This window comes from Schistocerca nitens, chromosome 1, assembly GCF_023898315.1.
Source record: "Schistocerca nitens isolate TAMUIC-IGC-003100 chromosome 1, iqSchNite1.1, whole genome shotgun sequence".
NCBI classification, from domain to species: Eukaryota; Metazoa; Arthropoda; class Insecta; order Orthoptera; family Acrididae; genus Schistocerca; species Schistocerca nitens.
In genome coordinates, this window is record NC_064614.1 from 851,121,236 (window position 1) to 851,135,224 (window position 13,989).

Sequence of the window (13,989 nt, forward strand, 5' to 3'; positions counted from 1 at the left end):
AGTGTCTTACAAATTAAAACCTGGTTCCTAAATCTCTGTCTTACCATTATATAATCTATCCTTCTAGTATCTCTGGGATTCTTCCATGTATACACCCTTCTTTTACGATTCTTACACCAAGTGTTAGCCATGATTAAGTTATGTTCTGTGCAAAATTCTACCAGGCAGCTTCCTCTTTCATTTCGTACCCCCAATCCATATTCACCTACTATGTTTCATTCTCTCCCTTTTCCTACTGCCGAATTCCAGTCACCCATGACTATTAAATTTTAGTCTCCCTTCACTACCCGAATAATTTCTTTTATCTCATCATACATTTCATCGATTTCTTCATCATCTGCAGAGCTAGTTGGCATATAAACTTGTACTACTGTAGTAGGTGTGGGCTTCGTGTCGATCTTGGCCACAATAATGCGTTCACTATGCTGTTTGTAGTAGCTTACCCACACTCCTATTTTTTTATTCATTATTAAACCTACTGCTGCATTACCCCTATTTGATTTTGTACTTATAACCTGTATTCGCCTGACCAGAAGTCTTGTTCCTCCTGCCACGGAACTTCACTAATTCCGACTATATCTAACTTTAACCTATCCATTTCCCTGTTTAAATTTTCTAACCTACCTGCCCAATTAAGGGATCTGACGTTTCACGCTCCGATCCGTAGAACGTCGGTTTTCTTTCTCCTGATAGCAACGTCCTCCTGAGTAGTCCCCACCTGGAGATCCGAAAGGGGGGCTATTTTACCTCCGGAATATTTTACCCAATATTTTAACCATACAGTAAAGCTGCATGCCCTCGGGAAAAATTATGGCTGTAGTTTCCCAGTGCTTTCAGCTGTTTGCAGTACCAGCACAGCAAGGCTGTTTTGGTTAGTGTTACAAGGCCAGATCAGTCAATCATCCAGACTGTTGCCCCTGCAACTACTGAAAAGGCTGTTGCCCCTCTTCAGGAACCGCACGTTTGTCTGGCCTCTCAACAGATACCCCTCCGTTGTGGTTGCACCTACAGTACAGCCATCTGTATCGCTGAGGCACACAAGCCTCCCCAGCAATGTCAAGGTCAATGGTTCATGGGGGAGATGGTTAACCAAGAATTATGAATTAAATGTTAAAAAAAAATTTAAGAAGTTGCTTTTCAATATAAAAAAATTATACTCTGATTTGGATCAATCTCTGAATAATTACACTGTAAACATGTATATGGATTTATATTTGTGCTTAGGCTTTATACAAAATGCTGTAATTCTGTTTGTTACTACTATGGTGGCACCTGATGCCCGACTGTAATATCTCATGTTTGCTACATAATATCATACTGTATTCAGATTTTAAACTAGCACAAGCATGCATATTTGGTGCACTGTATATCATATTTTATATAATTATTGTTTTACTTCTGACATGCCGACACACTGTGCCATGTTCGTGGAATGACTATTTATTATGTGACACAAATTACTGTACGCATGGACGAGATTCTTTGAGGTGTGGTGCATAAGATATGTTATGTAACCATATTTTGTTAAAAATGTAATGTAGATATCCCACATCCAGTTTTGTACTTACTCAGTTTATGCTTTACATACTCAAAGACAGCAAAATAGCTTTGCCAAAACCGGTAATCTCAATAAATGCTCTACACTAAAGTGACTGTGGCATTTTAAAGTTTGTTACTTCTATTTCATGCAGGAAAGCTGTCTCCTTGACAATTTGCCCTCCTTTGCACACCGCTATGGTGAGCTCAACCTTCTTGTACTTTCAGCAGTGAATGGGACTGAGTACTTTGAGTTGGAAAAATCTAGGTTAATACTCAGGAACGAAAAAACTGCAGTTTATAAATCTAGGTTAATACTCAGGAAGGAAAAAACTGCACTTTATAAATCTAGGTTAATACTCAGGAAGGAAAAAACTGCTGTTTATTTCCTACTAAGTAGGAGCAGGAAATTTTTTTTTTTGTTTTATGACCTTATTCTGTGTTACTTTTTTGCCTAATTCAACGTTGCTTCTTGGCCTAACTTGGTTTTATTTGTTTGTTTGCTGAAATCAGTGTCTTTTTTAGCAATTTCAGTGATATTTTTGCTGTATTTAGTGATTCATTACTAATTCAGTTTTACTTTTGGCTGAATTTGATGTCATTTTTAGCCAAAGTTCATGTCTTTTTGGAATATTCAGTGATTTTTTTTGCCATATTCTGCGATTTCATTTACCAAATTCAGGGATATTTTGCGCTGAATTTGTTGCCTTTTTGCGCAGTCTGATGTTATTATTTGCCATTTTCTGGTTTTTTTCCCAAACTTGATGGGTTTTTTTCCCCAAATTTGGGGATAAATTTTAAAAAAATTCGGTGTTTTCCAAATCTGGTATTTTTTTGCCAAATTCAGTGTCGTTCTGCTATTTTTTTCTCTCTTTTCTTTTGCCAATTTTGGCACCATCTCCCATCTCCGCTGCCACATCAAAGATCATCACACAGGGAATGAATCTCAGCCTTGATGACATTAGAAGTCAAACTGCAATTTCAACATTCCATAACGACCAGTCAAAAATTTTGTTAAACTGCCACCCTCAGGTTTTTAACACTTTTATGCAGCACAAATCGCTGTTTTTATATTACCTTGCTAGAAATAGCTAAATTCATGTTGTTGTTGTTGTTGTTGTTGTTGTTGTTGTTATTGTTCCGCCCCCCTCCCCCGTCGAAATTTTCTTGCCCCTAGCCAGGAGCTATTAAATCTTGAAGGGTCGTTCAAATTTAGTCCTATTTCTGTGCAATCCACTGGCAACAGAATTACAAAAGCAATATGTTATTTTTCTACACAGTTTTACTCAATGGGAAGCATACATTTGTTAACAACACTACCCAACTACATTGTCACTATTGAGTTTACATCCTTGTATCATCTCCTGGGACTACAGGATCTAGAAGTCACATGCAGGAGGTAAGGATGGTGGTTAAAAGATGCACAGTGAATTCCATGGAGCTTAACATCAGTAAAGGCTGCTGGACAGGACCATATTAATTCCTCATGTTGAAGTATAATGTAGTGAATAGGTAGCCAGTCTCATCTACTGCAACATGAATCTTACAATTTGATCAAAGACTGTGGCATCATGCTGCATTCCTAGTCCTTCTGTTGTGAAGATAATTGTAAGCAGCTCTAATTCTGAATATAAGAGCACAGTCACTTGCTTTGCTGATGAGTTTTGGCACTGACTAGGACCCTCTCTCTTCCTTCACTTTGCTCAGTACTTATCTTTTCCTTTCCTAGTGAGTAATGGGCCTAGCAATAAACTCATATCTTGTCACAGGTTACAAGAAGACATAAAAATACCTATCCTCCTACTAGTATGCACTCTTTGTAGCTTTATGTGCATAAATAGTCTTGAAACATTAGTTAACTATAAACGCAGAGACTTTTATTCAGCAAATACCTATACTCAACTCTGTGACCGAAAAACTTCAGGAATGCTATAATAGTGGTATTGTTTCTGCAAACAAGCCTACAGGAGTGTGCCCCAGACCAGATTTTACGTGTCCTCACTCACCACTTATTAATCTTAACCAGTATGATAAGCATTACACAATCCAGAAGCTTTATACATCTGAGGATGTTTTGAACAACACACTACACTGCATAAAGTATTTTATTATGTGGGCCCTCAAGACTTTTTAGTGTTTTCAAGATAGTGAATTATTATGTTTACCAGTTTCACTGTAACGTTCATCTGGACTTTTCCCTGCGGATGGTACAGACTGAGAACGTTCCGCACGTTTCTTACGTTGCAGATCTGTACCAGAACTTGTTTCAGATGACCTGGAAAAAAAAAGTCATAACTATACATGTAACCCAGCTCTTTCTCTCTCTCTCTCTCTCTCTCTCTCTCTCTCACACACACACACACACACACACACACACACACACACACCTAAAATTTCCACTTTTGATCCAAATGTGATTTCCTCTCACATCCCATCTACCCAGCAAGTTAATGATAATTTTCAGGTGTTTCCTGCACACAGCAGATGTTAAGTTTCTTCAATACTTTACGAACAAAAATCACCTGCAATATGGAATTCATTGCTTGCTTCAACAGTAGTATGGACCAAAATAAGACCAAATTGTCTAGAAAACATGGATTTTAAAATGTATACTTAAGAGCGATGAGCATTTGTAGAGTAGATGTGGTTTTACAGTAGCAAAGATGAACAGTTGCTCGTAACCCTTGAGGCACGCACTTTAAAGCCCATTCTACTGGATTTCTTTTCTTGTTTTCGTCATACGATTACCTCCCAAAGTATGGAGAGCAAAAAGTTTCCAGTAGAAAAGGTCCATTATCAGAGGTATTGCAATGATTTTTGCTTATAACTTTCAGCACTTGTCATTTTCGTTTCATAATCCCTTACCTCAAATTGATATATTTAACATTCTAAATTATCTCTGGAGGTTTGTAACTTCATTACAGAATCTCCATATATATCACATGGTCATGATTGAAGCCTTAATACTGTGGCAGCAATTGGTCATATAAATATGATCATTAATATTCATCAAATGCATGGTACTGAAGATGCAGCTGAATTATAGCGAAATTACAAGTTCTAAAGTGAACACCTAGAGCATTGTGTCACAGATGGTAGTGCATGTCTGTCACAACAACCTGAGCATTTGCCAGAGTACTCTCTTCATAATATAAATTCAAGAATAGCAATTACATTGGGGACATAATCACAAATCACACACAAAAGTGGAAATCCATATTCACATCATTAACTCCCCTTCAAATGTGTTCCACTTTCAAATATTCGAATCCCACCTCACAGTTTAAGTTTAAAATTGACAAATCCAACCACCTAACACGTCCATCTGTCCACAACTGTAGTATACCTCTTCAAAGTATCTCTGTAATCCGCTCCAAATCTTATCTACTGCAAAGCACAAATTTTATCATGATTTCTTTCAGCCTCTTCGAAGTTTCCCCTCATACTACAGCCTGGTGTTTTAAGGTTATCCATATAAATTTATTTCCCCCTACGTCAACCTACCCCACTTCCACGATCATTTTCAGTTGCTGACCCTTAACTCATGATACGATCTCCATTTGTTACAACCATATTAATTAAATTTCAATCAAAATTTCTACCAGTCTTTCTTACAAAACGAAAACACACACACACACACACACAAATCACATATATGTGTCGTTTTCTATGCTTATTTATTTACAAGTGACTTACACTGTACCTTGAACAATGGTACAGTCTCTATCACATCTTTGACATAAAAGCTTAAAATTTAGTATCTCAACCATGCAGCACATCCATTACTGGAATGTACCAATTGGAAATATCTCCAGAATTTAAGAATCCAATGCACGAAATAAATACTTTATTCTGCTCTGAGAAAGTTTCCATTTTCCAATTTCACACCTACTTTATGAGCATCTTTCTTTAATGCATGTCTAAAACCTTTTTCTGGTTTCATTACAAGAAATTATTCAGGTGAAACCTATGAACTGCCAAAATTTAAAAACATATTGTGGCAGTTATTACGTGGAAACGTACAAAATTCCCTATGCTACAGTCTCAACATTCTAGAGAATCAGCATATCATGCTGCAGATTATGTGACACCACATGTCTGACTGGAGGGTCCTCCGACACAGTTCATAAATAAACTTCCCATTCTACTTCACTTTTACATGTACTATTGTCCAACAAAGAATACTAATAATGACTGCAGTCAATGCACTTTCAGCATACCATGCTACAAATTCTTCAAACCATGGACTTGACTTCCTCACATCAGCCTCTAAAATGAGGAATACAATATGCAGAGTTTAGCTACTCCCATCACCCGCACAGTGACAGTTTACTGCCAATTAAGCCCTTACTGCATGATTCTCTTTATTTTTGTGAAAAAATGTCAAATGTTAATTTCAGTGTCCTGATGTCTGGAAAAATACTTAAAAAATTGTCTCTCCTATGTGTGGTCCATTAGTCCTGACTTAGGGGTTTGAGCCATCTATGGGACAGAATACAGTTATGGCTAACATTTTGTGATACTAGTTTCAGGCTGGATGAGAAAACACTTCGAAAATATACAACAAGATATAAACATGCATTATCAGAACTAAGTTTATTTTTTTAAATAATTGCAATTTCAGTTCATTAATTTGCATGTTTATCAGAAATCAAACAAAATTATTTATCATTTAGTCTATTCATTATGAAATTTCATGAAACGGTTTCTCTCCTTATTCAAAGATAAAGATGCACTGCCCTTCAGACATGCTATGTAGGATTTTCCATTGCAATCTGGATACTTGCATCGACCACAGTTTCCAAGCCAGACTGGCATGTGATCTATGCCATCCTGTCGTACCTGACGTTGTGGAAGATCTGCCACAGGACCTTTCTTCTTCTTACTGTCCAGCTGTTTTTGGATTTCATTGCTTGGCCTACCTCATTTCTTGGATAATGTTTTGCCCTTTTTACAGAGGGCATCTGCAACTGCTACCTTTAAATCCACAAGGGGCATGTAGTCTGTATTTCTCCTTTTCCATAGTAGCCAGCTATTATCACGAGCTAGATCAATTAGATGAAAGAGTATCTTCAGGTACCATTTTTTTATCTGATTTGAATACCATAATATCCAAGCATAGAATCTAACAGATTGACACCCACCATGTAGACACTGTAGATCATCACAGAGGGTGGACAAGGTATCATTTCGTATTTCTTTTCCTTTCTGAAAAGTCTCTTATTTTTGCCTTCTGGCTTGGATCCAACACATGTAGACAAAGTGTTGACTACTCTGTTGTCAAATCAGGATACTACTGACAATTGCATCTATTGTTGCTATCTTCTCCTTCATGCTACCTCGGCCATTCTTCTTCAAATCTGCCTCTTTAGCAAAAATTCAACCTGGTACACGATTGGCACGGACTGTTCCAAGTGCCTGTATTCCTTCCTTATGCAAACACACTTCCAAAGGTATACTAGTGAACCAACTGTCAAAAAAAAAAAATAAATAAATAAATAATCTTGCGGTTCGCATGTCGTGGGACTGTTTGTGTAAGACGCACAACAACATTGCTGCTAAATCCTAGTTCCACAGCACCAAGTATTGTAACATTATTCTGAGCTCCAACAAAAATTTCTTAATAGTAGTTGAATCCTGACACCTCACTAATAACAAAATCATGAACCGATTTATATGGTTTACTAGATTGTATTGTTTTAGTGAAGATCTGAACTCTGTTGGAATAATCTGTTCATCCACAGCTAAAAATTCCTGTTTTGGTCCTCGCAACTGTCTTTCACGCAATTGGTCTAGCAGTGGGTAAATTTTGAAAAGTTTGTCATGGTTGGGGTCATTAGCAGGGACTAGATTACTGTTATGACGGAAGTGTATGAAGCATTTTATTTCTTCCCTTCGGTTACAGCTCATTATGTCACTCACAGCAGGGTGGCCCAGATGTTGAGACCAACAATGCCTTGTTGCTGGGAGGTGAATAATGGACATAAGCAAGGTCGTACCAATAAATTGTCCCATTTCTTCTACATTTACATTTTTACTGGATTGGCATTATACAGAATACAAACTAGTTTGTTTGGTTATGTACTGCACTATTTCTTCAGTAAAGGTTTACTTAAAATATTCCACAGGAGTGTCAAGATCCAATATTTCCTCTCTCTCTCTCTCTCTCTCTCTCTCTCTCTCTCTCTCTCTCTCTGTGTGTGTGTGTGTGTGTGTGTGTGTGTGTGTGTGTCCGCGGTCGCAAGGTTAGACGGTGCTCTAGCTCCTCAAAGGATAACTCTGAAAGCTAGCAAGTTTTCCTTCTTTTGTGTGTGCCCCTCAACAACTCAACATTTCTGTCTTTCGGTAATCACTGTAGTACTTATTACAGTGATTTTTCGGAGATGAGAGATGCTGATGGATTTCCAAAAGATCCCTCATTTTTCATATTCTCTTTTTCTCCTGAATACTCTGTACATTCAATTAAGGACATTTTCCACGGGCTTTCTGCATCAACTCCAACATCTCAGTTGTTGATATTTGTAAAGTAACACATAATGTTATCATATATAGCTGGTCGAATCTGCAATGTAATGGTTGTAGCTCTGTATTGCCACAATCAATCTGCATTCTGGAAAGGCTCTAATACAACTACCCTGAATTGCATTGTTTGCCTGGAAACAAGTACCCTCCATCCCACCTACGAAAAACATCTACTGCCTATTCTACTTTGCCAAAATAAAATGTAAGACTAAATAAATAAGGAATAGAACTGAAAAATATGGGGCTGATTTCATACTTCGTTTATATCAAATTAACTCCTTCCCTCCAGGATTGTGTTTCCACCAACAAAACACGATCTAATCTTATTCCACTGACCCAGCCAATCATCCCTCTGTCATTGTCAAGAACATTCCATACCTTACATAAAACATTTTCAAACAATGGGAAGTCCAAGATGCAATAATGACAGTATTATGAAAATGATGGATTGCAACTCCCCATTTAGTGGATATGCTGAGTTGCAGACAGGCACAATAAAAAGATTACTGACCATATAAGCTTTTGGCCAGAAGGCCTTCTTCTAAAGTAGACTGGTCTATTCCATTTTCAGTTGTGACAGCATTTAATTTTGTTCCCTCTATGCCAGTGAAACAATAAATCAAGAATTCACCCTGACAGAAGGCCACCCACAAACACATTCTAGTATGTAACATGACACTATCTAACTGGACCATGTTTCCAACACAATAACAACTTTGCCAGCTGTGTTACAAACTGAGCCATATGAACCCTCCCACAACACTAGCTCATCAGAATTTTAAAAGTAGAAACTATGAAATATTTATACCAAGCTTGAACATAATTCATATTCAAAGATGTAATCTTCTGTAACCTCCTACCCACAATCAAATATAATGATGAGCACTTTCATAATTCTACAACACCCCAACCTCCTCCCAAGAGAGTGAAACACAGCAAGATGGACTCACTCCACTTGCTACCATTTAGATAATTTTTTTTTTTCCTTGGCTTTCAGCTGATTCTACTTATATACATATTATACAGACCCACTGAACAGGAGATTGGCAATTTATTATTCATACAGTATTTCATATGATACCTTACTGGTTCCTGTCAGATTGGCTTAACAGAAATAGGCAAACTTGTTCTAGTAATTATAATAATGAAATTATTTCTGATACAAATCAAAGAGATACAGCTGATATTCAGGATACGGAAGTAATTACAGAAAATGTACATGTATATGCTGATAACTTTGATGGTACTGTGATAGAATGTGTACAGATGAACTAGCTGACAGATTTGATGATATTAATAAAGAGAAATATAAATATCCTTTAATTAATAATACATAAAGGAATTGCACATAATGAAAGGAAATTCTGATACAGCTGAGAAGGGTATGTCATTTGTAATTAATAGCAACGTAAAGGAAATTAATTCGTAATGGCTAACGTAAGCAATGTTATGAAGAAAAGTGCATTTTGGAACAAAAAAGATGCTCAAGTAAACAAGCCTGTTGTTACATTACCAACAGCACCCAGGACTAAAGTTTAAAAAGTGGCAATGAAATAGACAATACGCAGGAAGTAGGTTTTAGTATGTATAATAAATTCAAAGGAATCGTATTTGTAAAATGTGGACAATTTAGAGATTTCGTAGTGTGAAGAACCATATTTGCCGATGACCTGAATATAAAAGGGAAGCTTTCAGACAGTGTTGTAGAACTAGGAGGGTGGGGTCAGAATAACTGTGAACAGAAGTGTAGGAAAGGCATTCGCTGCTCTCTGAACAGGACTCAGACCCCGATTTTCCACTTATTGCAAGCAGTCCTCTTAACCAGTTCAGTTATCCGTGCATGCCTCCCCACTGAGCCAAACAACCATATGCCCCACTTGTCCACATCTCTTGATGTTCAATTCAGGAGACGAGCATGGACAGCCAAACTGGTCATGTCAACCACTCACGGTAAGTGGGAAATACAGGTCTGAGTCTCGGTCAGCCACATATTTTGATGTATCACCATTAAAGCTCAGCTGAAATAAATTTATATTCATAATTTTCAAATGAAATTCTGTAATACATTTTCTTTTATTTCCAAACTACAGTTACTTCTGTTGTACTTTAGCAAGCATGTTACCAACTACTGCTCTTTCACGATGCTCCTGGAACCCACCTTTCTTGTATATGTTGACACACCTTACTTATTCTTTCTACTGTGTTAATACCTCAACACGCTATGATATATTTGTTTCATTCACACATCTTTTTCCACAGAGCTCTGCACAAATTTCTCTTCCCACACCATTTATGACTCTCACGCTCCTCAGCCTGGATTTTTTACAATAGTTTTCCTGAATTTATTGAATGGAATTATGAAGACTTGGGAGCTACAGAACTGTTTCACTGTACACTTGTTGAGTAATGGTAAGTCTATCTTCATGTCGGGAGCTGACGTGCATGTTACGCTACTGTATATTTTAAACCCCGATTATTTCATTATTATTGACATACCTCTGAATGGTAAAGTGATATACCATCAGCAGGTTACAAAATGTCACTTCAAGTAATTAGTTATAATGTAGGATGATATGGCAGCTTCAAATTGGCCTAATTTTTAAAAAAAAAATCTCTCTCTCTCTCTCTCTCTCTCTCTATCTATCTCTCTCTCTATCTCTCTCTCTCTCTCTCTCTCTCTCTCTCTCTCTCTCTCTCTCTCAAATTATAATGATTAAAATCTTGCTAGTACACTTGTGTATCATAATGTTAACTTCTTAAAGTAACCAATATTTTGATCATGTTGTGGTGGTTCTGCTCTGGTTGTAGACTCTGTGTGATCTGAGTACTAGTATATTTTGTGTCTCCAGTGGTACCACAACCTCACTGATGACAGTGTTCACATTTCAACTGGTCTTATGACATCACACGTCTAATGTAGAGGGAGACTATTTGCTGAGTAACAAGTTGATGATGATTGGCAGACTATCATCAAACAGAAACTAGCTTTCAGGCCACAGTGTTTTTCTGCCGCTAGTCTCGGGTATAAAATACAGCAATTCTATTTATGCTTTATGTTTAAACAATCATGTCAGTATCTAGTGGAACCAACACCCAGTGATCAGTCATGCACCAGTAGACTGAAATCTCTGGTAACCATTACATCGAGAACCTGCTGCTGTTCTACCTGTTAATGTTACTGAGCTGCTCAAGGATTTTGGTTGAGTCACTTATTTCAGTCTGACTAATCCTCAGTTAGCTCACAAGCACTCTGATTTCCTCAATCTTTATCAATCACACACGTTTACAGCACTCTTTTGTCACTTACTCATTGTGCTGGCCCAACAGAACGAACTGTACTATGCTGTTGTTTGTGAGTGCTGATGGTCTTCCCACTTTCTCCTATGCAGGTAGCACTTCACTCTGTCTTGTATGTGTATGAGGTGCCAAGACCTGCCACATCATCCTTGGTAAATCTATTACATGGGTTCCTACTGGTTATTGTATGATGAATGGAACCAGGATTTTGTTGTTTGCAAGGCAGATAAAAGAAAATCCATTACTAGCAAGAAATATTAAATACAACTGATCCTGTTGCTGAGTGATTCCATCTACAGACAGCTAAGGAGCAACCGAACAGGACAAATAACAAACAATATGTCCGTTCTGCTCAAGGACTGCAGAACTTATGATAGTACAACTGAGGGAATAATTATCCAAGTCCTAGTGCCACCAATAACATGGATTACAATAAACAATTGATAAGAAAGATTGAGGATTATAGCCATGGTATTGAGGACTATATTCATGGTATTGGCCCTCATACTTACAACCAAGTGAAGCAGGATAAAAACAATCATATCAAAAGAAACTGTTGATCATCCATCATATGGGCAATATATACTGGTTACAAATATAACGGTTGCTTTAACAAAAAAGTTATACTCAATAATACAATAAAAACAGAGATTAATAGGAGATATGTGATCACAGCAGGTAGTTACGTTCTTTGTCATTGTATTCCATTTGACATTGTAGACACTGTGAGGAAGCATGCAGTGTGGCAATATACCCACCACCACCACCACCACCCAAACAACAACAACAACAACAACTAGCAAAAGGCATCTGGAGAGCTTCGAAGCTTTCGAGCTAACAGCATAAAATTCTGTGTAGCTACACAACAGTTGATGGCTGGGATATGTTGATGGTACTTTTATAATCTACCCCATTGAGAAGTGGAGTTGCAAAGTTCCATCAACATCTCAAAAGCTTCACTGAAACACAATACAAACAGAGTAAATGGAAAGAAATGGTGTGGCTGCATTTCTGAACACAGAGGTCTATAGAAATTCTAACAGCACACTGAAATGTAATCTACATAAGAAACTAAGCAACCCAACTGCTACCAACGTACTGAGTGTCACCATCATACTGCTCAGAATTCCTTTGTCCTGCACAGAATGATTGCCCAATGGAACTAAATTAGTAGTGATGGCAACATCAAACAAAAACAGGGAGCTACTCAGTACTTTTGCATTAAGAGCTCTGACACAGAACAGTAAAAATGGTTACTAAGAGAGAGACAATGAAATACAGCAAATTTAGCTTCCTTTGTTACCCTTACCATTATGCTGAGTGCATCAATGAACTAGCAGCTGTAGTGCTTTGCTGTGGAACCCACTTGTTCTCAGTGACCACAGCAACCAGAATATATTGTACTTCTCCAAAGATTTCATGAAACCTCTCACATTTAAAGCATGGTTTGATATACAGGGTGTACCAAAAAGAATCATCCAAAATAAAAATTAAAAAAAAAAATCATAACTATTATGTTATTTGAGATGACTGTGTGAACAATGTGTTGTTGGAAAGAGCAAACTCTCAAGTTTTACATGGTTCCCGCTAGGTAGCAACATTTTGCACCCAATACAGTTCTAGTAATGGTGTCGGGACAATAGAAAGCATTTTGTGTTCTATGTTTTGGGTAGTGCAGACCAGTAATAACTGTTCAGCATGACTTTCATACTAGGTATAATGTGGATCCTCCTACAGCACTGAGCATTACAAGAAGGCATGAACAATTCCAAGGAACAGGTTGTTTCTGTAAAGGCACATTGCCAGGAATCCCCGAGTGTCTGACACAAACGTCAAATGCTTCTGCCATAGTTTCACAAGGAGTCCGCAGAAATCCATTTGCTGTGCAACTCTACAGCTCAACATGCCTCCGATGTGTGTTGCATAAATGTTTACACATAAAACCATAAAAAATTTAGCTACAGCAAGCTCTTCATGAAAGTGACAAACAACAAAATGTGGAGTTCCGTAATTTCGTTCTTGGCAAGATGGAGGATTAGTTTTCTTCCATCCTTATTGTTTAGTGAGAAGACAACATTCCACTTAAATGGGAAGGTGAACCATCATAATATGAGAATATAGGGTAAGGAAAAACCACATGAAGTTGTACAACATGAGAGGGACTCTCCAAAATTTAATGTGTTTTGTGCAGTTCCACAGGAAAAGGTGTATGGCTCATTTTTCTTTGCCGAGAACACTGTTACAGGAAGCATGTATCTCAATATGTTTGAGAACTTTCTTTTTCCGCAGTGGGAGACTGATTCAAACAACTTCATTTACCAACAGGATGGGGCACCGCCACACTGGCATCTGGAGGAGCGTGTATTTTTAAATCAAAGGAATACTGAAAACTGGATCAGTCACACTGGACCAAATGATTCAACCTCACATTACTGGCCTCCAAGGTCACTGGACCTGACTGTATGTGATTATTTCTTACGGCGGTTTATAAAATACTTTATGCATCTCTGTTACCAACCATAATGAATGGACTGAGACATCGCATAACAGTAGCACAGAAGCTGTAACTCAAGGCATGCTTGCTGCAATGTGGGAAAAATTTGAATACCGCATGAGCATATGCCACGCATCTCT

At 37.7% G+C, this 13,989-nt stretch overlaps 1 protein-coding gene across 3 annotated transcripts in view; it reads right to left on the reverse strand.

Moving 5' to 3' along the window:
- Positions 1-13,989, reverse strand: part of LOC126263227 (tudor domain-containing protein 7A-like) — a 212,706-nt gene that overhangs the window by 37,354 nt on the left and 161,363 nt on the right. For all 3 annotated transcript variants that reach the window (XM_049960324.1, XM_049960313.1, XM_049960320.1), the window contains exon 16: positions 3,702-3,811. In XM_049960324.1, coding sequence (XP_049816281.1) covers positions 3,702-3,811 — 110 coding nt within the window. The remainder of the gene's footprint in view (positions 1-3,701; positions 3,812-13,989) is intronic.